General features: G+C 41.3%; 1 protein-coding gene across 13 annotated transcripts in view; it reads left to right on the forward strand.

The window, feature by feature from the left end:
- FHOD3 (formin homology 2 domain containing 3) overlaps nt 1-20,022 on the forward strand; it is a 479,946-nt gene that overhangs the window by 346,263 nt on the left and 113,661 nt on the right. For 6 of the 13 annotated variants that reach the window (XM_031003628.3, XM_055368089.2, XM_055368100.1 and 3 more), the window contains 4 exons: nt 6,040-6,129; nt 9,297-9,656; nt 10,065-10,139; nt 14,795-14,908. The exons of 2 other annotated variants lie outside the window; for them this stretch is intronic. In XM_031003628.3, the coding sequence (XP_030859488.2) occupies nt 6,040-6,129; nt 9,297-9,656; nt 10,065-10,139; nt 14,795-14,908 (639 nt within the window). The remainder of the gene's footprint in view (nt 1-6,039; nt 6,130-9,296; nt 9,657-10,064; nt 10,140-14,794; nt 14,909-20,022) is intronic. 5 more of the 13 variants (XM_031003630.2, XM_031003631.3, XM_055368099.2 and 2 more) reach the window with 2 other exon arrangements.

Raw genomic sequence — 20,022 nt, forward strand, 5'->3', positions numbered from 1 at the left:
GGGATGTTTTACAGCATGCTTGTGTCAGCCCACTAGATGCCAATAGCATTCCCTGCCCTCCACCCCTGTTGTGACAACTAAAAATGTCTCCAGATATTGACAAATGTCCCCTGGGGGTGGGGGCAGAATAACCCTGGTTCAGAATCGCTGCCCTAGGGTATAGCAATACAACTTTTAGGTCATGATATTAATGTTTAATTTTACAAGATAGTGTTAATTATTTTGCCAGTTAAACCTATATATCCTCGTATCAACAATATGTGAGTTAGTTGACTTGCATTCTTTTCATCACTTGGTATCATTAGACTTCTAATTTTACCAAGTAGATAGAAAATGGTATCTCACTGTGGCCTTAATTCATAGTGCCCTGATTGATAATCAGAATAAAATATCTCTTCATACCAGTTTGTTGGCTGTGTTCATGTATTTTGTTCATTTTATAGTTGTGTTTTTGAAGTTTAAAATATATTTTCATATATTCTTGATTTGAGTTTGTCTATTAGATATATTGCAAATGTCTGCTCCCAGTGTATTGCTCAACTTTTTCTCATTCTGATTGCTTTGGTCTTAGAACATACTTTAACATTATTTTGAATGTTTTTATCGTGTTTCTGAAAGAGCTCAGCAACATTCATTTTCGTTTTGGTGTTTGGAAGCCTGAGAAACATGACCCATTAGCCTGAGACCCAAATCCGAGGCATTACATTGGCTTTGTTGGAAACTACGCCCCGAAGAACTGGTCAGGCTGCAGGCCTCTGGGTTGCTTTTCCAACTTGAAAACGGTGACCTCAAATCTGGGAGTGTTTGCGGTGAAAAGGAAGATACCTAATGGATTCGGAACAGGCCTGGGCCCTGGAGTAACTCCTTATCAATCACAAGCAAAAGACCTGTGGAGGTATTGGAAAGCCAAAGGCCAAACACCCAGAATTCCTTAGCACAATATAAACACAATTAAGTTACGCTTTATAAGACAATCTAGTTTGAGAAAAAGCAAAGTTGTCAGAATTAATTATTCAGTCTTAAATATTATTAGCATAAAAATCATTTCATTTGACTGATTTTATCATAGACTGGAACTAAATAAAATCAAGCCTCGAAAGTCCTGTGCCCTAGGAGAGGATATTTCCTTCTCCACCCCTTTGCATTATAGGCAAGGCCAGTGATCTGGTCATAGGGCATCCTGGATGTAGGCCCTCCAGGTGGGTCACTGTGCTGTCTGCCCTTGGTTCTGTCCTGCCTCTTGTGATAGCAAAGCTACAACACATACATCATATGAAGATTTATTGTGGGATCTGAGGATGTTGAGCCCAAAGAGAAGACAGCTTGGGATGTAGGTTCAGATAGCTGTCTTTAAATATCTGTGAGACAGCCATTTGGAAAAGAGTTGGATCAAAAAGACAAAGTGCTTTTACATATTAATGCATTCCTCCTAGGGGATAGGTACTGTTAGTTCCCCATGTAGGGATGAGTAAAGTGGGGTCCAAGGTCACAGGGCTCAAAAGTGGTGACTCTGAAGACCAGACCCAGGCAGTCTGGCTCCAGAACCTCTCCAGCTCTACCTGGGAGAGTAAATGGAATCAAGGAATTTTGGAGGGAGGGGCTCAGTGTTTTGTTTTAAAGAGGAGAGGCCCATCGGTTGGCAAGGTGGAGGGCATTTTGTGTGGACCGGAAGTAATAACACCTGCAAACTCCTGATCAAGCTGAGGGAAGGTGGCCTCATGATGGAGCTTGTAGGTATAGTTTGGCGGCTGTGGGAGCAGATGGAGGAAAAGAAGACTGAGGCTGGTAGGGGGTGGTGTATGAGGGTATACTATGCCAAGCTCAGAAGGATGGCTGAGTCCGGGCATGGTGACTCATGCCTGTAATCCCAGGACTTTGGGAGGCTGAGGTGGGTGGATCACTTGAGGTTAGGAGTTCAAGACCAGCCTGGCAAACATGGTAAAAACTCATCTCTACTAAAAATACAAAAATATTCATCCATGGTGGCATATGCCTGTAGTCCCAGCTGTTCGGAAGGCTGAGGCACGAGAATCACTTGAACTCAGGAATCAGAGGCTGCAGTGAGCCAAGATGGTGAGATTGTGCCACTGCACCTCAGCCTGGGTGACAGAGTGAGACTCCGTCTCAAAAAAAAAAAAAAAAAAAAAAGGAAGGATGGCTTAGATGTGCTTGTTTGTGGCTTCTGCCATGACAGGAAGGATGCTATCTCACTGCTCTCCTTGTTTCTGCTAGAGGCACCCCGAGTCCAGATCCATCTCTCCCTTCTTAGTTACATAATTCTCAATCCCTCTACCTACCTCTTTATAAGGCCTGTATAACCTTGATTTCAAAATCTGACAAGCACATTATAGAAAGGGGAATTACAGTTCAATCTCTTTCCAAAATAGGTAAAAAATTCTTAATAAATGAAGAAATACAATCTAGCTGTATATAAAAAGATAATACATTACAACAAAATGTATTGTCTTTATTAAGTTTATTCATGGTATGCAAGGTTGGTTTAACATTTTTTTAAAAAAAGCAGTCTTCGTAGCTCTTTAACAGAAAAAAGGAAAAATCATATGATTATCTTAAATGCAGGAAAGGCATTTGACAGAACTTTAATACTTGTTTATAATAAAGATTTTTAGCAAACTAGGATTAGAAGGAAATTTTTTAATGAAGGCTATCTACCAAAAAAATCTATGACAAACCTTATACTTTTCCCTGAGATTTGGAACAAGAAAAGGAAGCATCACTGTCTCCATTTCTTCATAATGTTGGAGGTCCTTAGCAAGTGGACTAGGGCAAGGAAAAGGAAAGGCAGATGAATTGGAAAGAAGTAGGTAAAGCCATCATTATTTAATGATGAAACGATTGTCTACAGAGGAAATCTAAAAGAAGCTCTAGAAACAGTATAATAAATTTAGAAAAATTGCTGGATACAAGCAAAATTTACAAAAAGTTTATTTCTATATACTATCAACAAATAGAAAATAAAATTTAGAGTTCAATAATATGTACAGTAGCATCCAAATTTATACCTAAAAATAAAGATATCTAAGACCTCTGTAAAAATTTAAACGCTATTAAGAGAAATTAAGATAGCAGTAAGATTAGGTCTAAATAAAGGCTATATATATCACAACCATAGATTAAAAAACGTAGCAAAGATGTCAGTTCTTCAAATTTGTATATAAATTCAACATAATCCCTATCAATAGTACAGCAAAAAACAAGTTGACTTGTGAGAAAAAGTCCAGAAATCTACAAATATATATTTTAATGTATATTAACCTGATTTGTGAACAAGATACTGAAGTGGAGAGAAGGCCCTTTACTAAATGGTTCTGGGCCAATTGCATATCGATGTAGGGAAAAAAATGTACCTGACCCCTATCTTACATGATAACAAAAATCAATTAGAGATGGACTCTACAAATGTAAATCTGAAAGTTAGTGAAATAAAGCTTTTAGAAGGACACATAGAGACTATCTTTAAGACCTGGTGTAAACAACAACAACAAAAATTAACACACAAAGGCATTAGCCATCAAAGGTAAACAGGACATTATTAAGAACTTCTGCTTATTAAAAGATGACATGAAGTGAATGAAAGACAACAGAGAAGGGAAAGATGTTTACAGAACATATAAATGACAAAGGGCAAATGATATTAAAAACACTTCTTCGGCCAGGTGCGGTGGCTCATGCCTGTAATTCCAGCACTTTGGGAGGCCAAGGCGGGTGGATCACCTGAGGTCGGGAGTTTGAGACCAGCCTGGCCAACATGATGAAACCCCGTCTCTACTAAATAATAATACAAAAAATTAGCTGGGCATGGTGGTAGGTGCCTGTAATCCCAGCTACTTGGGAGGCTGAGGCAGGAGAATCGCTTGACCCGGGAGGCAGAGGTTGCAGTGAGCCAAGATCGTGCCACTGTACTCCAGCCTGGGCAACAAGAGCAAAACTTTGTCTTCAAAAACACGCTTCTTCAAATACAAAAAAAATTCATTTTTTTTAATGGGCAAAAAATTACTTGGACACTTCAAAGAAGAGCACATCCAAATGGACATTAAAAGTGTGACAGTGTGCCCAACTTCATTAGTCATCAGATAAAGCAAACTAAAAGCACAGTGAGACATCACTACACACAGATCAATGGCTAAAATGAAATAGACAAAATTATCAGATCTTGGCAAGAATGTAAAACAATCAGAATGCTCATCTACTACTTATGGGGATGGTAATTCATCCTATCATTTTTTTAAATGGCAGTTTTTAATAAAGATGAACCCAAGCATATCTTATGACCCAAAAATTTCATCCCAAGATATAGTACACAGTAATATATACATATGTTCACCAGAAGACATGTACTACACTGTTTATGACAGCACTATTCAAAATAGCCCCAAATTGAAGGGTACCCAAGTGTCATCAGAAGTAGAATGGGTAAACTACTGGAATACAGCAATAAGAAGGAATGATCTTCAAGTATACGTAACTATGTCAATGAATCCCACAGGTGTAATGTTGAACAAAAGCTAGGCAGGTTATGATTCCTTTTAGATGGAGAATAAAACCAGGCAAAGCTAACTTACACTATTTGATGTGGGGTGGGAGAGGGAAGCAATTGGAAAGGAGCATTAAGGGGGTGCTGGTTAGATAGGTGTGTTTACTTTTGAAAATTCAGTGGTTTGTGTACTTTTCTGTATGTATTTTATATGTTGGTAAAAAGGAAAAAACAGCTGAAGGACAGTGGGATGACAGAGTTAAAGATCCTGGTAGATGATGCCTGGAGTGAGACATGGTGGATCTGTAAGGACTGAGAGCAAGAAGGTGCTGGGGACGTTGAGAAAGTAGAGGATGCACATGCATTAGGAAGGTGAAGAATTTGGGTGAGAGGAAAGGAATGAGAGATTTGGGTGAATGGGGGCTTGTGGTCAGAGGTGGGAAGATTGGATGTAAGATTTCCAAGGTGGGCTAGTTATGTATGATGGTGAGGTCTAGAGTGGGAGGGGCTAAAGGTGGAGGTCACTGGAGTTCAGCAAGGCAAGGGATTGAGAAGCCCAGCAGGGCATTGAACAGGTGTTCCATGTGGACCATGACCACATAAGTCAGTTGTTGACAGGACTTAGAGACCAGAGAAAGAGAATGTCCCAGTTTTTAAAGTTTTTAGTCTGTATTTAGCTGCAAGGACAAAACCCAATTGAAACCACCCTCAGCAACAACGAGAATTTATTATCTTCCATTAGTGAAAGGCTAGGGTAGAGCTCCAGAATTGCTGGATACAGGCATTAAAATGGTCAGGGGGACTGCTTTCCTCTCCTTTTCTCCCAGTTTCAACTATGTTTTTCTTGGACTCAGGGTGTCCTTATAGTGAGTCATCCCTGATGGTACCAGGAGAAACCCCAGGTGTGATATGAATTGGCCCCACTTGGACTATGTGCTACCCTTGAAGTGGGAGTGGAACTGCACCCCTGAAACACACTCATTGAAAATCAGAGGTGGCCATTCGTTGAGAATAAGGGGTGGCATACCAAAACCATAGGTCCACCGTGGAAGTTAGTCCATGCCAAACTGGCCTGACCCTTGGTGATTTCTAATCAAGAGGGATGCAGTAAAGATGTGAGGACTCTGGTTGCTGCAGCAGCTGGTCATCACCAAAAACCTTTACTGAATGATTCTGTGTGGAGGAGAAAAACCACAGAGGAGGTCTGCCCATGGCCAGAAGCTTCTGTGAATTGCATGTAGTGGGTGCAGGGTAGTGGCATCTAGCCAGCTTGACAAAGAAATTTGGCCTTTTCTGCTTTCTTACATCTCCACCCGACGTTTGAAGTCCCACATTTCAGAACTGTCTCTTGTCTCCTAACAGACTGAGTGTGCTTTTCTTCATTTCAGCCAGCTGGGGTTTTTTTTAAAATTATTATTATTTCGTTGTTGTTGTTGTTGTTGTTGTTTTGTTTTGTTTTGCTTCATCTTCCTGTTTGTCTGTAATGCTTATCTCACTTTTCCATGTTGTCTATGTGCATTTCTCTTTTCCTGGCTTTGTCTCAGGGAGGAGGAGGAGGAAGAGGAGCAGCCAATCACGGAGCCCAGTTCTGAAGAAGAGAGAGAGGATGATGCTTCCTATCAGGGCAAGGACAGGTACCTAGGACTGGAGCCTCCCAAGCTCACACTAAAAGTGGGAGACTCCTTCCTAATGATAGTTCACTGCTTTCTAGTGGCCACCTCCCTTCCTCATTGACTCCCACTTGCAAACTCTTACTTACCCTGTTCACAGAGCCACAGAACCACTGGTTTTGTAGAAATACCTGAGCATGTTTTCATTAGAGAACTGCACTTTTTATTGAAATCCTACCTTCCTAACCACACTTTATGGAAAAAGTCACTGGTTTTCTCCTCACCTTTCCCTCCCTCATTGAATGCTTTAGCTCAACCAGATTGATGGTGACTAAAAAGGCTCATCTCCCCTAAGAAGATTCTTGCCCTTTCAGCACTGCAGTAAGAAGAATTCCATATGTTCCTTTCTTCCTGATTTTACCAGCACAATATTAGCTAAAATGTGTGGATAACTACTATATTAATGATTCAGGTTTGTTTTTTATCCAAACAGGAAAATTTTCACCCCATGCATCATAGCAAAATTTCCCAGTATTTATTTTCACACCCAAGACAACTAACATATAACTCTGTAGCCCTTTGGGGAGTTTGCTGTCATCTACTCACCTCCTCTGCACGGTGCTTTCTTTCTATCCTCAGGCAATGCTGACAGACATGGGCACCTTGCAGATATTTTTAAATTCTGTAGATATTTTCCCCAAATCATGTCTGTATAAAACAGTAAAAATTGCTCATGGGTAGTTTCATTTTCCAGTATTCAGAAATAATTCTAAAATTGAATGTGAATTTCTTCACTTAATTGATTGCCACTGCAAATGGACATTTTTACTTTTTTTTTTTTCCGTACAAATAAGCAAAATCAAATGGATCTTGGATGAATCCAAGTAAAATCTTTGCCAACTTTAGATTTAATGGAGTCTTTGCTACTGATATCTCATCTGCCAGGCTAGCAGTGCGCACACAAGTTCTCAGATGGGCTCATTTGACACGCAGACTCCTGCCATGCCCGGGGGTCATAGAATCTTCTCTGAACTGACAAACGAATGATTGCTTGCCCCTATTTGGAAATGACTGAGGAGAAGCCAGCAGGATGTGGAGAGAAAAGGAATGAGCTGATGATAGAGAATTAGCCACACATTTCAGGAAAGATCAGCATGAAACAGAGACCCTGCCGTGCTTAGAGCTAGTGATTGATTACTTAGAGGTGCTCTGGGAAGGGAGGATGTTTGGTCGCCATCCCACCTTCAGTTGAAAATGAGCTGTAGGAAATTCTGTAGGCTATCCCTGAAACAGGGATATGCCTCCCTATCTGCTGAAAGGTGCATGTTCTGCCCACCTGCACAAACCCTTAAACCCTCAGGTATGCACATGCTTCTGCACCTTCAGACCAGATGGAAGAATCTGGCTGGAAAAGGCGGCCTTCAAAGGCATCCCCGTTAATGGTGTGCTGTCTCTACCTAGGATTTTTATTATACAGGTAGATGATTGTTTATCTTATGCCTGGAAGAGTCTCTGACTCCACAAAGTGATGCCAGAGGGCATCCTTTACCAGAGACCATTAGGCTTTTCAGTTTTAGGAAATAAACATGTGCATGTTAAATACCAGAGCTTGATCTTGGTAGTACCTAGGTATTCATTAACCTTCATCTGGATGTTATTTGTTCTCTGGCGTAAACTTCTGAGACCGTAAAGGATTTCCCCTTCCTTCTGTTGGGTTGGTGTCTCTGCTGCCCCGCTTCCTGCTGGCTTCTGCTTAGTGTGTGCTCCCCGCCTGAGGCACTGCCCTCAGCTCGCTACAGCATGTCCATCTTCCCATCAATCCAGGGAAACTGTTCTGTGCCTGCCCTTATGTACAAGCAGAGCTCTGAATTTGAGGTGGGAAAGAAGACAGCTCACATTCCATGTTCACACGAACATGGCTGGGAGTCAATTTCTCTGAGAGAGGACTGGAAAAATGCAAAGTTTAACATAGATTCCCAGGTTATAAATGTATGTGTTAAAATATCCAAGTGTCTAAACCCAGCCCCCTGAAGATGGAAAGCTCTTTTTATAGTTTTATAATATTTAATTGACAAATTAAAAATTATATATAATGCCAGGCATGGCGGCTCAAGCCTGTAATCCCAGCACTTTGGGAGTCCAAGGCAGGTGGATCACTTGAGGTCAGGAGTTTGAGTCCAGCTTGACCAACATGGTGAAACCTCATCTCTACTAAAAATACAAAATTAGCCAGGTGTGGTAGCGCATGCCTGTAATCCCAGATACTTGGGAGGCTGAGGCAGAAGGGTTGCTTGAACCTGGGAGGCAAAGGTTGCAGTGAGCCAAGATCACTGGGGGCAACAAGAGCAAAACTCTGTTCAAAAAACTCTGCTCAAAAAAAAAATTGTATATATTTAAGGTTTACAAAGTGATGATTTGATAGATGTATACGTTGCATAATGATGACCACAATCAATGAACATGTCTATCACCTCCCATAGTTACTGTGTGTGGAGGGACTGAGGTCAGGATTTTATACCTGGAGGCAGAATCAGGCCTGTCTGAAGGCGTCTGAATGTCACAGGTGTAGTGGGAGGCCCTGGAGAAAGTATGAAATGGGCAAAATTTGTCTTTTTTATCCTGGCCCCTCTTTTTAGCTCTTTGCCTTCCTCGCTGGCATTTTTTCTCCTTTTCTCTTAGCCATACCTGCTGTCACAAAAGGTTCTGAAAGCAGTCACTAAAGTGTATGGCTTTGTGGGATACCTCTTCCTCAAGGTTGGGCTTTTTAGCAGGAGGACAGATCTGCTATTTGACCAAGACAGAGATGAAGTTCCAGTCATGGAAATTCAGATGCCAACACCAGCAGCAGGGAGAAACATGGGAGGTGCCGGGTGCAGAAGAGTCTTTGGGGCTCCAGTAAATTCCCAAAGTCTCTTACACCTAGAGGCCAGGTTTGGCCTGAGAGCCACCTCCTTGCCCTCTATAAGTCTTACCTCCTGGTTTGACAAACTCAACATGTCAGGATTGCTTGGGCAAACCAAAGCTTCTGGTGACAGGCTTTTATGCTGCAGTTCGAGAAACACAGCTTGACTTTGAAGTGAGTGATAACAGTACAGAAGTGGCTTTTTGCCTGTCTCTCTTTTTCCTAACCTTTGCTCCTTCTCTCCCAAATCTTTTTTTCTTCTTCCTCCTCCTCCCTGCTGGCCCAACAGCAAGGTCGGCGCTGCCTCAGGGCAGAGCCCCACTGGAAGGGATGCTGCTCCCAAGAGCTCTGCCCTCCCTGCTGTCTCGAATGCCAGCTCGCAGGGAAAGCCGCTTCTGGCTGGCACTGCAGGCGGGACCACCTGGCACAGTGGGTCCTCTGGGTCTGAGGCCACCCCATCTGCCCTCCTGTCACCCCCTGCCTCAGCTGCTCGGCCTTCCTCCGCCACACCAGGCTCCCTGAAGGTGTCACCGACCATAGACAAGCTGCCCTACGTGCCCCACAGCCCCTTCCACCTCTTCTCCTATGACTTTGAGGACTCCCCCCTGTCCACCAAGGAGAAGGAAGCAGAGTCCCAGAAGGAAAACAGGTAGATTTGCTCACCTGGAGGCTTGTTTGAGATAACTCGGGGAGGAGAACACTGTGTTAACTGCACCCCTTGGCTTGGCTTCTGCCATGTTTTTTTGTGGATTTCAGCCCAAGCAGGGAGCAGTTGTGGCATAAACTAAGTTGCTGACCCCTGACTAAATAATGACCAGTGTTTACATAAGATGCAGAGAAAATTGTCATCTGTTTGAATTAAGGGGGTCATTTGTTAAAATATGATTACTAATAATGGGTTTTTAAATGTAAGGTTTACATGTGTATAATGTGTCCAAATTTATACATCTTATACCAAGCCGTGTGGCATGAAGTCTTTTTGACGCTGAAGAATGTATCAAAGTCCTTTGCTATCTTTCCGTGCCACATTGTGAGCGGGCTTTTCTTCCTTTGACAGTTCCTCTGATTCTTTCTCTTTGAGCACATATTCTGCCTCTGAGCCTTACCACTTCCGATCTTTCTCTTCTAATAGGTGGGTGTCTTTATTTTCTTTCCCTTTTCTGTAGCTTTCTGTTTTATATTCTAATGTATGCATTTTTCTTTTCAAAGAATGCTAATATTTTCCTACAACGTGACACACAATTACAGTTTGAACCACTTCATAGGTATTAATTACATATTTTACTATGAACACTTAAATCTTATAAAAAATGGAGATGAGGGCAGAGGGAGGTGTGCAAATCAGAACTCCCCCAAGAATGTTTAACAGGTGTCCACCTGTATTAATGCCTTTCACTGTTGCCTGCGTTATGAGCTCTCTGCTGGAGTGGGGAACTGGGAATAGAGTTGGCATATTTTGAACAATCAGTTGTCCAAAAATCAATAGTTGATCATTCTAATGACCATTTCATCTTAGGTTAATTATAATAATAGCTGACATTTATTGAGCATTGTTTTTGAGCCACATCCTGTATTTTCCATGAAATTAGTACTTTATTACTTTACCCTTGAGAGGTAGGTTCTATTACAAGCGCTTACTACACTGAGGAAACTGAGGCACAGAAAGGCTAAGTACCTTGACCAGAGTCACTCAGCTAGTATGTTGCAAGGCGGTTTCAACCCCAGGCAGCCTGTTCCAGAGTCGCTTCCTAACCCGTACGTGGTGCTGCTGTCTGTCATTTAGGCAGTCAGTCACTTTCTCTCCTTACTGCACTCACCACACCCTGCCAAGGCAAGTCCTTGTCAGCAAGATGTTTTGCCAGAGCCTGTGTTTCGGGGACCCCAGTCTGGGTGCCGTACTCAACATGAAGCTGCACCATGTTTTAAATGAAGGCTTATAGGACCTGAACCTTGAAGGAAGCTCCTTCATACCATGAAAATGACCAGTCTTTATGGGTATCAGACCTTTCATCTAACAAACAGGAGGGCTAATCTAGATCTATGATCGTTAACAATTTTTGCTTACTATATCTGAAGGAATTCTGAAGTTTCCCTCCAAGTTTTGAGAAGCCTGTCTACAGTTTTTTTTTTTACTATAAGTTTAAATTGTTGATATAATTTGTCTATTGTATATATGCTTTATATTTTTTTCAAAACCTTGGGGCTTCAGATTTAACTGATTTAATTCTGGAAAACACCTATGTATACCTACTTGGCAAAGCCAGTCCTTAGTCAAATGAGACTTAATTTCTGTCAGAAGAAGCCGGATTTCATGTTTCAGTTCAAATAAGCGAGCTCATACGCATCCCTGACAACAGTCTCATTTTTGGGGCTGATTCTCAGGTGGGCACGTAGACAGAGATGAGGCATGAGACCTTGCTTCTAGTTTTTCCCTGGATAAATAAAGCTCCGTCTTCTCCCTCCAGCATACTTCTTAAGGAATTCCCTCAGGAGTGATATTTTCCTTTGCTTGGTACCCTGGAGATCTTATAGCACAAAGCAGTGCCCCACACTGATTCCACCTGCTCAAGAGTTTTTTTTCTTTCTAAAAATGGAAGGTGATTTTGGAAGGAGAAGCTGGAAAGGACTGGGAGACCCTAGGAGCAGCATGGGAAGATCCATTTTTAAAAAGAGCAGATATGGAACTTCAGGATCTGAAAATTAATTTCCTCTGATTTCCAGAATGGCTTTGTATACCTCCAGGAGTTGTGAACTGAGCTTCTTTTTTTTCCTTCTTTTTTTTTTTTTTTTGTTACCCCAATCATACTATCCCAGTGAACCAAATTTGAATTCCTTGAAACTACAAGTTCTCTGCAGGTCTCTTCCAGGTCTACAGTTCCAGGATTGTTGTTATCTTTCACACAGTTTTTGCGGAATGAATCCAACATGACTCTTACACCTTCCAAGAACAATATCTATGTGCAAGTTAGGAGCTGAACATTTGACTGGAACAAAAATATGTTGGTGATCTCATCTTTCCCAGAGAGTGTGTTAGCCCACGGTGGTGATCCTGGTCTTTCTGGTGATGGTCTCAGCCCTAGTTGGGGCTTTCCTGGGCCCCAGATCCTTCCCATTTGGTCTGCAAGCTTCACCGCTATTTATAGTCCTGGGGGTGGGAGCAATAGAAACACATAAGCTGTCCAGTTGAAGATACACGTAAATTGTGAAAAAAAAAAAAAAAAAGCTGCTTGCTTGTGAATGAAGGTTGACTTTGATTTAACTGAACAAAGTTTGTAAACTTTTAAAATCACTTCTCCAACAGGAACTTGGATACTGTACAAGTATTGTTCCTGTTGATTTTTCTGATGTTCACTTTTTGTGGTTTTCATGGGTCTGTGTGACCACAGATGGACTACTCAGTGGTTGACTGCGATTGAATGGGTTATAATAAAGACCGACCAGTTAGTCATTAAAAAGAACCCTCACCCTCCACGCACACACAAAAAATGCTGATTAGTGAGTTGTATGATCTAGTTAGTTTGGCTGAAATTGAGAAGCAAAATTAGACTATGAGGCATTTGAATTAATTGCTTAGACATTAGGAAAACCAAAGGAGGGAAAAACACATTCTGCTTGTTTTATTTCCATAGCGTCATTTAAACACAATTTTAGCAAAGTGATCCTGTTAAAGCATTCTGCAGGATGTCCACTTGTGGTGGGAAGGGAATTGTTTTAGCTGCTGGAGTAGGATGACAAGCTGAGCATCCAGGCAGCTGCTGACAGAGGCGTGGAGCCTGTGTGGAACAGGCTGCATCAGGGTCTCGTCACGGAGAGTGCTAGGTGTCGTGTGGGGCAGCCTCCTTCCCCTCCCTCATTGCAGTGCTTGCTGCCTGGTTTCTTTCCCTCTTTGCTCATTGGCTTTCTGTCCCTTCTCTATTTCTGCCTTTGTATGTTCCTTTCATCCTTTGCTTTTGTGCTTCCTATGTGGCCTGTGGTTTGGGACCCCTGTTGAAAAATTAAACCAACATTCACTTGGAGAAGCAATTAACCTGTTTGACATGTAGAGTGTTGGGTTTTTAAAGAGAAAATGAGTACTCAGAAACCAAGTCCCACAAAGATGATGTGTTCACAGAGGATAATGGAATAGAGTGGTATGCTCTGAGCCTGTCTCTGTCTGGCACTGAGAATATGCCAGCCATGTGACACTAAATAAATAAGGACAGCAACAGCCAAACTGACCAGAATTAGCAGCACAGAATAGATGTGGGTCATATCAATATTTTATTTTCCATTATAATAATGAAATTTCTTATTGAAAACTGAAATTTCCTCTCTCTATTCTTTTTTAAAAAATAGCCCATTTTTATAGTTTTTCCTACACTTAGTTTTTGACTTTTGAGTATATTTTTGCACAGTTGTGATCAAACTGTGTATATTATATCCTGATGTTTTCATTTAGCCTATATTATCATTTTTCATGTTGTCACTTATAAAATTGGTAATCATTGTTAATGGTTGCATAATAGTCCGTTGACAAATAATATATCATACTTTCATAGCCATTTCCACATTTCTACCTGGTTAAGTAGTTTTTAGTTTTCTACCATGATCTAAATAATGCTCCACTATTTGCAGGAGCTTTCTGGAAAGAAAAAGAAAAAAAAAAGATAAATAATTCTCCAATAAGTATCTTCCTGTATGACATTTTCAGTATATAAATAACTATAAGATTATTTCCTTATGTTATCTTCCCAAAAGTTGACTTACTCTGTCAAAGGATACACTCATTTTGAAATCAGTTTGCTTTCCAGAAGGGATTCCAATTTCTGTTGATGGGCGTTTGGACTGGATTCTCCATGTGCAAGAAGCTCTTTGTGTCCTTATAGTGACTGTTGGGGTCCCACGCATTCTAATACAGTGTCCCTAACCAGTTCGGTGGACGGGGTGGGTCCTGCTCTGTGGCTGGGTAGGTTTGCAAGGCAAAGCTCTCTGAGCCTCATTATTTGTAAGTAATCCTGAGTGTCTGAGCCCATGCAAGGGCATCAAATGATGATTTGTTTTCTGGGAGTGCTCCGAGTGATGGTAGCTAAATATGATCTGCTAAAGGACATCTAGTCTGAAAAACAGAAATCTAGAATTTTACAAATCTTGAAATTTAACTTGTCAGACATGTCTGGAAAATCATCAAATCTCATGTAAACCTCGTGGCTGTAATTTTGGTTCAGGGGAAATGTTGGATGAAAACATGAATACATGCACCTCTAAGGAGCAGGCCAGTCCAGAAAGCCTGGGGACAGTTTATCCTCAATCACTGAACATGTGATGGGATTACATTTAATCAGTGAAATTGATATGGAAATACTAAAGTGGAATTTTAAATAAGATGTTTCTTTAGCCAACCATATGGTATTTCTTACAGACCTGTGATGGAATTAACACTAATTGTGCCACCATGTGAGGCAAGAAAAATCTTCATGGTTCAAGTGAAATTGATTTGGATTTTTAATTTATGTTAGCAAATAATTTTAATGTACATTTTAAAAAACAGGAAATGTTAGGGTTTTATTTAAACCCTTTGTCATAAATCTTGCTGCCTAATGGTTTTAGACTTTGGGAAACTCCTCTTATGAGAAATTATCAGAAAAAAACAGGGAACAAACCTCTTTAGGTAGAATTACCACTAACAGTGGTAGCATTTCCAGACCTGTTTCTCTTGCAAAAATTAAAATGGTTTGCTAAGTCTTATTTACTGACTTGTACTTATTTCTCTATCCTTTTTCCCCCAACTTAAACCTCTGCACTTCTTAGATACAGCAATTTTGGCAATAACTCTTATCACTCCTCAAGACCCTCATCTGGATCCAGTGTGCCCACCACCCCCACATCATCCGTCTCACCCCCACAGGAGGCCAGGTTGGAAAGGTGAGTTCGACAAGCACGCTGATAGCTTCACAGTCCTCAAGTGAGGGGAATCAATTGGTTAAGTGTGGTTAAAGGAAAAATATAAATAAAAGACATAACATGAAGTATTTTCCTTTATAGAACATTGTCCGAAGCCAGGAATATTTTCTCTTTCTTTCACACTATTTACTAAGCAAATATTTTATTAGAGGTGACATTTTAATATTAGTGTCTCATCCCCCTACACACTTTCCATAGAAAGTATAAAAATGTCTTCTAAAATATTTGTGTGAATGTTTTGATTCATTCCTTAAAAACTGTTCTAGATTTTATGTAAGCTCTGCAATTTGTTATATACACATCAGTTTTCACCATTGAATGATTAAATCTATGTAAATCAGAAAGTAGTGGGCCCATTAAGGTGCTGTATAATTAATCCAGGACCTACCAGAAGAGAAAAGAATTGTATGGGTACATGGAAGGAATTTAACTTGGCAAGAGTATTAGACCACCAGAAATTAACTGATTATGACTCCCAGAAGCAAATGATTGCCCAAGGATGTGTTTACAAGGGAAAGGTAAGACCTGTAATTTTAGAACAGTTAGAAAGTTACCCTTACATGGCAAGAGTGCTGAGTTAGAGAAGACTGGTTAGGATTCCAGCTCACTCACTTGGAAGTTATTTAATCCCTGAGGGTAAATGCCAATTACACCAACCCATACCTTAGAGGGTGATTTTGATGAGCAAACAAAAGTCCACTCGGGAGTGCTGTGTGAAGCCCACCATGTGTATCTGGTGGAAGTTGTTAGTGTAGGAGATGATAGCATGTAACTTCTAGCAGCTCCTCATTCATCAGGAATCTAGACATGAGCGACATCAGAGATCACTTGCCTCAAATCCCAAATTTAAAGCAACCTGCGTTCCACATATAGATCCTCTTCTATGTGTATTCTGAAGTATGTTTTGCCGAGTGCTGCTGGTGATCGGAGGTTTGGTTGGGTTGAGAGCAGGCAAGACCTTAAGCCCCGGGAGGAAGGGAGATCCAGTGGGGTTTGCCTAGTCACATGTCACTGTTAACTTCTAAGATGACATGTAGCTCCTACGGTGTCAAGCTCTCAGATTCCACAGTCCAGTGTGGTCCTGGGCTGAGCACACTCGGGCTAAGTTAGGTCTTGATAATAAGGTAACCATTTGATTACCCCGAAGACACCATTACCTGTCTGTCCTTTACCCTAGGGCACCTCCTGTTGGGATTAGCTGAAATTACCTGTAGTCCTGAAGAGGTCACCATACAGATGACCCTTGTCAAATGGGATGTAAGATTTGGGGCCAAAGTGAGTAATATTGGAGTCAGACTGATACGACGTTGCACATCTTGCACCTGCCAGGCTGCCAGCTCCTCAGGGACTAGAACCAGGCTCTGTTCATTGGTGTGTTCCCTACAGTGCCTGGGGCCTGGCAATAGTAGAGCCACAGTAAACACTGATGGAAGAATGGGGTGACTTAGCTGCTCACTGCTTGGGAACACTTTGGAGGTCTGTGAAGTTATAAAGTTATACAGACAGGGGTCCATGTGGCCCACAAGATTACCAAAGCCCTGGGCTTGGATGTTCTTCCCAGGTTCTGAAAGGGAAGCCCCAGCCTCTGCCTGCTTTTCTGCCACTGGAATCCTAGGTCCAGGTTTGGGCTAGAAGATCCAGGATCCTGAAGGACTCCTGTCTGTGTCTCCTTCTCTGCCTGGACTGGCTGAAGTGCCCCTGGGGATAAGGAGGGTGGGCAGTTAAACCAGGAATGGTAGAATTGGATCCCAGAGCCTGGGCGCGGTGGCTCACACCTGTAATCCCAACACTTTGGGAGGCCGAGGTGGGCAGATCACGAGGTCAGGAGTTTGAGACCAGCCCAACCAACATGGTGAACCCCCGTCTCTACTAAAAATACAAAACTTAGCCGAGTGTGGTGGTGCACGCCTGTTATCCCAGCTACTCAGGAGGCTGAGGCAGGAGAATCACTTGAACCTGGGAGGTGGAAGTTGCAGTGAGCCGAGATTGTGCCATTGCACTCCAGCCTGGGTGACCGTGAGACTCTGTCTCAAAAAAAAAAAAAAAAAAAAAAAAAAAAGACTTGGATCCCAGAGTGCCTTGAACATCCTGGGGAAGAGTCTGGACTTTATCCTGAGACCACTGGAGCTGTTCAAGTTTGGAAACAGGAGACAGGAGGCAGGAGGCAACCAATTCTAATTTGTTAGTAGCATAGAACAAGCCACTGGGGTGAGGCTGCAGGAACAAGGGCTGCCGTGAGGCAGTGTCAGAGTCCAAAGAGATGACCGTGCCCAACATGGCAGTGGCTGTGGGACTTGCCAGGAGCAGCAGGTTTGGCAGAGTTGGTTGCCGCCTGGAGGGTAAGAGGAGACGCAAAATGAGTAGAGGTTCAGGCTTGCATGAGTGTATGGGTGTTAGAAACAAGGAACTGAGAAGATACTGGAAGAAAAGCAAATTGGGTGGAGACTTCCAGCCTGGGGCATGCGCGGTCCAAGGAGCCTGTCTGACATCCAGGGAGATGTTCCAGAGGCCCTGGGGAGGTGTGGACTCAGCAGTCCTTGGCTTGAAGAAGGCTCTGGAGTTAAATCCCTCAGAGAGCCTGGCATTGGGATGGGGTCACTGGGGAACAGCAGTGGTGGGGTGACTCTTCTAAGTTCCTTTCCTTCTTACAGTACGCTATTGCTGTAGGAACTTGGTTTTCTTTACCATCTACTCTATCCATGAGCGAGTAAGGTAGCTTCTAAGAGTCTATCACCTCCTTTACATTTGCTTGTCTTTTTCACTGTCACCTTGTGTGGCTCTGAAAAAACATATGATGAATCATTTGACATATCAGATGTGCAGTTTTATTAAGACCAGGAAGCCACTGGACCTGGTTGTATTACCACTTTACTTATGTTTTGTAAGTGGGGGAAAAAAAAAAGAAATAAGAGGATCTTCTAACTCCAAATCATACTTGTGCACCATCGCCCAAGAATATTACATCAGTTGCACTTATGATAATAGACATTTTTATATAGTTTGATTTTTTTCTTTTTCATATTTGACAACTGAATTCTTTGGATATCACCCATAATCTAATTTCACCTATGCAAGTATTTTTTGCCCATTAAGATGTGTGATTATTTTTACTGAGGTATATATACTTTAGTAGAATTTGTAAGATTTATGGTTGGTATGTTTTATATATACATATATTATTAAAACCAAAAAGGAACTATATTATCAATAATGGTTACATTTCTGCAATGAGGACCCGCATCTTCTGTGATCATACGCCTGACTAGTAAACATTGTGCCTGAGCCCTGTACAATACTAGGAAGTTCTAGAACTTCATTCCCTTGATTTGGAAACAAGACTACTTCACTGAAGTCCTGGGATAATCAGGCCAACTAAAACACCCTTCAGGCACCTCGGCCCACTTTGGAAATGCAAGTGGACATTGTCATGAGCTTGGAGTTTTCCATTTCTTCCCCCACAAGTATATCCATGTGTTAGATGTTGATAAAACTTGGAATGATAAATTGACATAGGAAGGAAGTGCTGAAGAAACAATATGGAAAATTAAGTCAAGGATATTAAAATGAATCCATCTCCATATCTCCTATTATAGCTTTGTTAATAGGGCTCTCTTTTAGAAATAGAGTAATATTTTCATGAAGGTTGGAACTTAAGAGAAAAAACAAAATGAGAAAACCAGAACTATCTGCAAAGGCCCTTAGGAATACAAGATGCAACTGTTTAATGAAAGCAGACTTTTAAAACACTTCACTTTTTGAAAATGTACTTTCTGAGCAGAGAATTTCTAAATGTTTTCTTTGTGAAAGAAAATAAAACTACAGGAATATTTGAACCATTTGTGTTCAAGTATTCAAATGAAACAAACAAGCAAACAACCACACCTCAAGCGCATATGTGGTTGTGAGGCTTTGGGAAAGGCCGGGCCCATCCTCTTCCCTTCCCTGTAGTGACATCTCCATCTTGTGGACTTTCTCATAAATGGTGGCTGGAGGCTTGCCTTGTCAATGTGAGGAAACTGTACGCCCAAGCCCTGGGACTGAAGGTACCCTAAGACAGTCCTTGTTCTGGGACTAGAGAGGCCACCTAGAGTAAGCCTATCCTGCACTGTGAGTGCTCAGTGGGAAGAGGTTGTAGGAACCTCAGGCCCATACTTAGGACGCCAGAGAGGATTTCTCTGTGGACATGCTGTGCTGAAACCCAAAGGATCATATGCACTTTAACCATGCATTCTGTTCTCTTTTCCACTTGTAATAATGCCATTGTTTACTATAAATGACACTGACATGGCTGTTTTTCAGATTAATGTCAAGAGCCCTTAGAAGATCTTGGGAATAGTCTTTCTCATAGTTGTCCCAGCAGAGTTCTTCCTACTTCCTGTAAGATTATAAACCCAGATATAAGTAACAACATCTTGTTAGGGAGTAATAATGGATAATAAGGGATGGATAAAGGACATAACCTTTTGTGTGTGTGTAGTAAGAATACTTAACATGAGATCTACCCTCTTAACAATGTTTAAGTGGGCAATATGTTATTATTAACTATAGGCACTATGTTATGTAGGAGAGCTCTGGAACTTCTATAATTGTAGCTTTATACTCATCAGATAATAACTCCTTATATCCCTCTTTCCTCAATCTCCTGGTAACCATCATTCTATTGTCTACTTCTATATCTTTGACCATTTTAGATGCCTCATATGAGGGTCATTGAGTTGTTTTTTCTCATTGTATTATTGAAGTTCTTTATAAACTGTGATAAGAGTAGCAATCATTTTTCTCATTGTTCTTTTTTACTTCATTTATTGTGTGTTTACCATGCAGAAACATTCAACTTCATGAGTAAATCTTTTCTATTTTCATGATTTTGTGTTCCTACTGAAGAAAGCCTTTTTTCTCCTGGTTTCTTCTAGTACTTCTGTAGCTACATTTTGTCACACTTAAATGTTTTATCTATCTGGAAATTATTTTGGCAAATAGTATGAGGCAGAGGTCCAACTTCAGCTTTTTCATACATTCAACAACATGTATTGAATAACCCTTTGTTTCCCTACCATGTGTCAGATACTAACAGG

The sequence above is a fragment of the Gorilla gorilla genome, chromosome 17 (assembly GCF_029281585.2).
Source record: "Gorilla gorilla gorilla isolate KB3781 chromosome 17, NHGRI_mGorGor1-v2.1_pri, whole genome shotgun sequence".
NCBI lineage: Eukaryota > Metazoa > Chordata > Mammalia > Primates > Hominidae > Gorilla > Gorilla gorilla.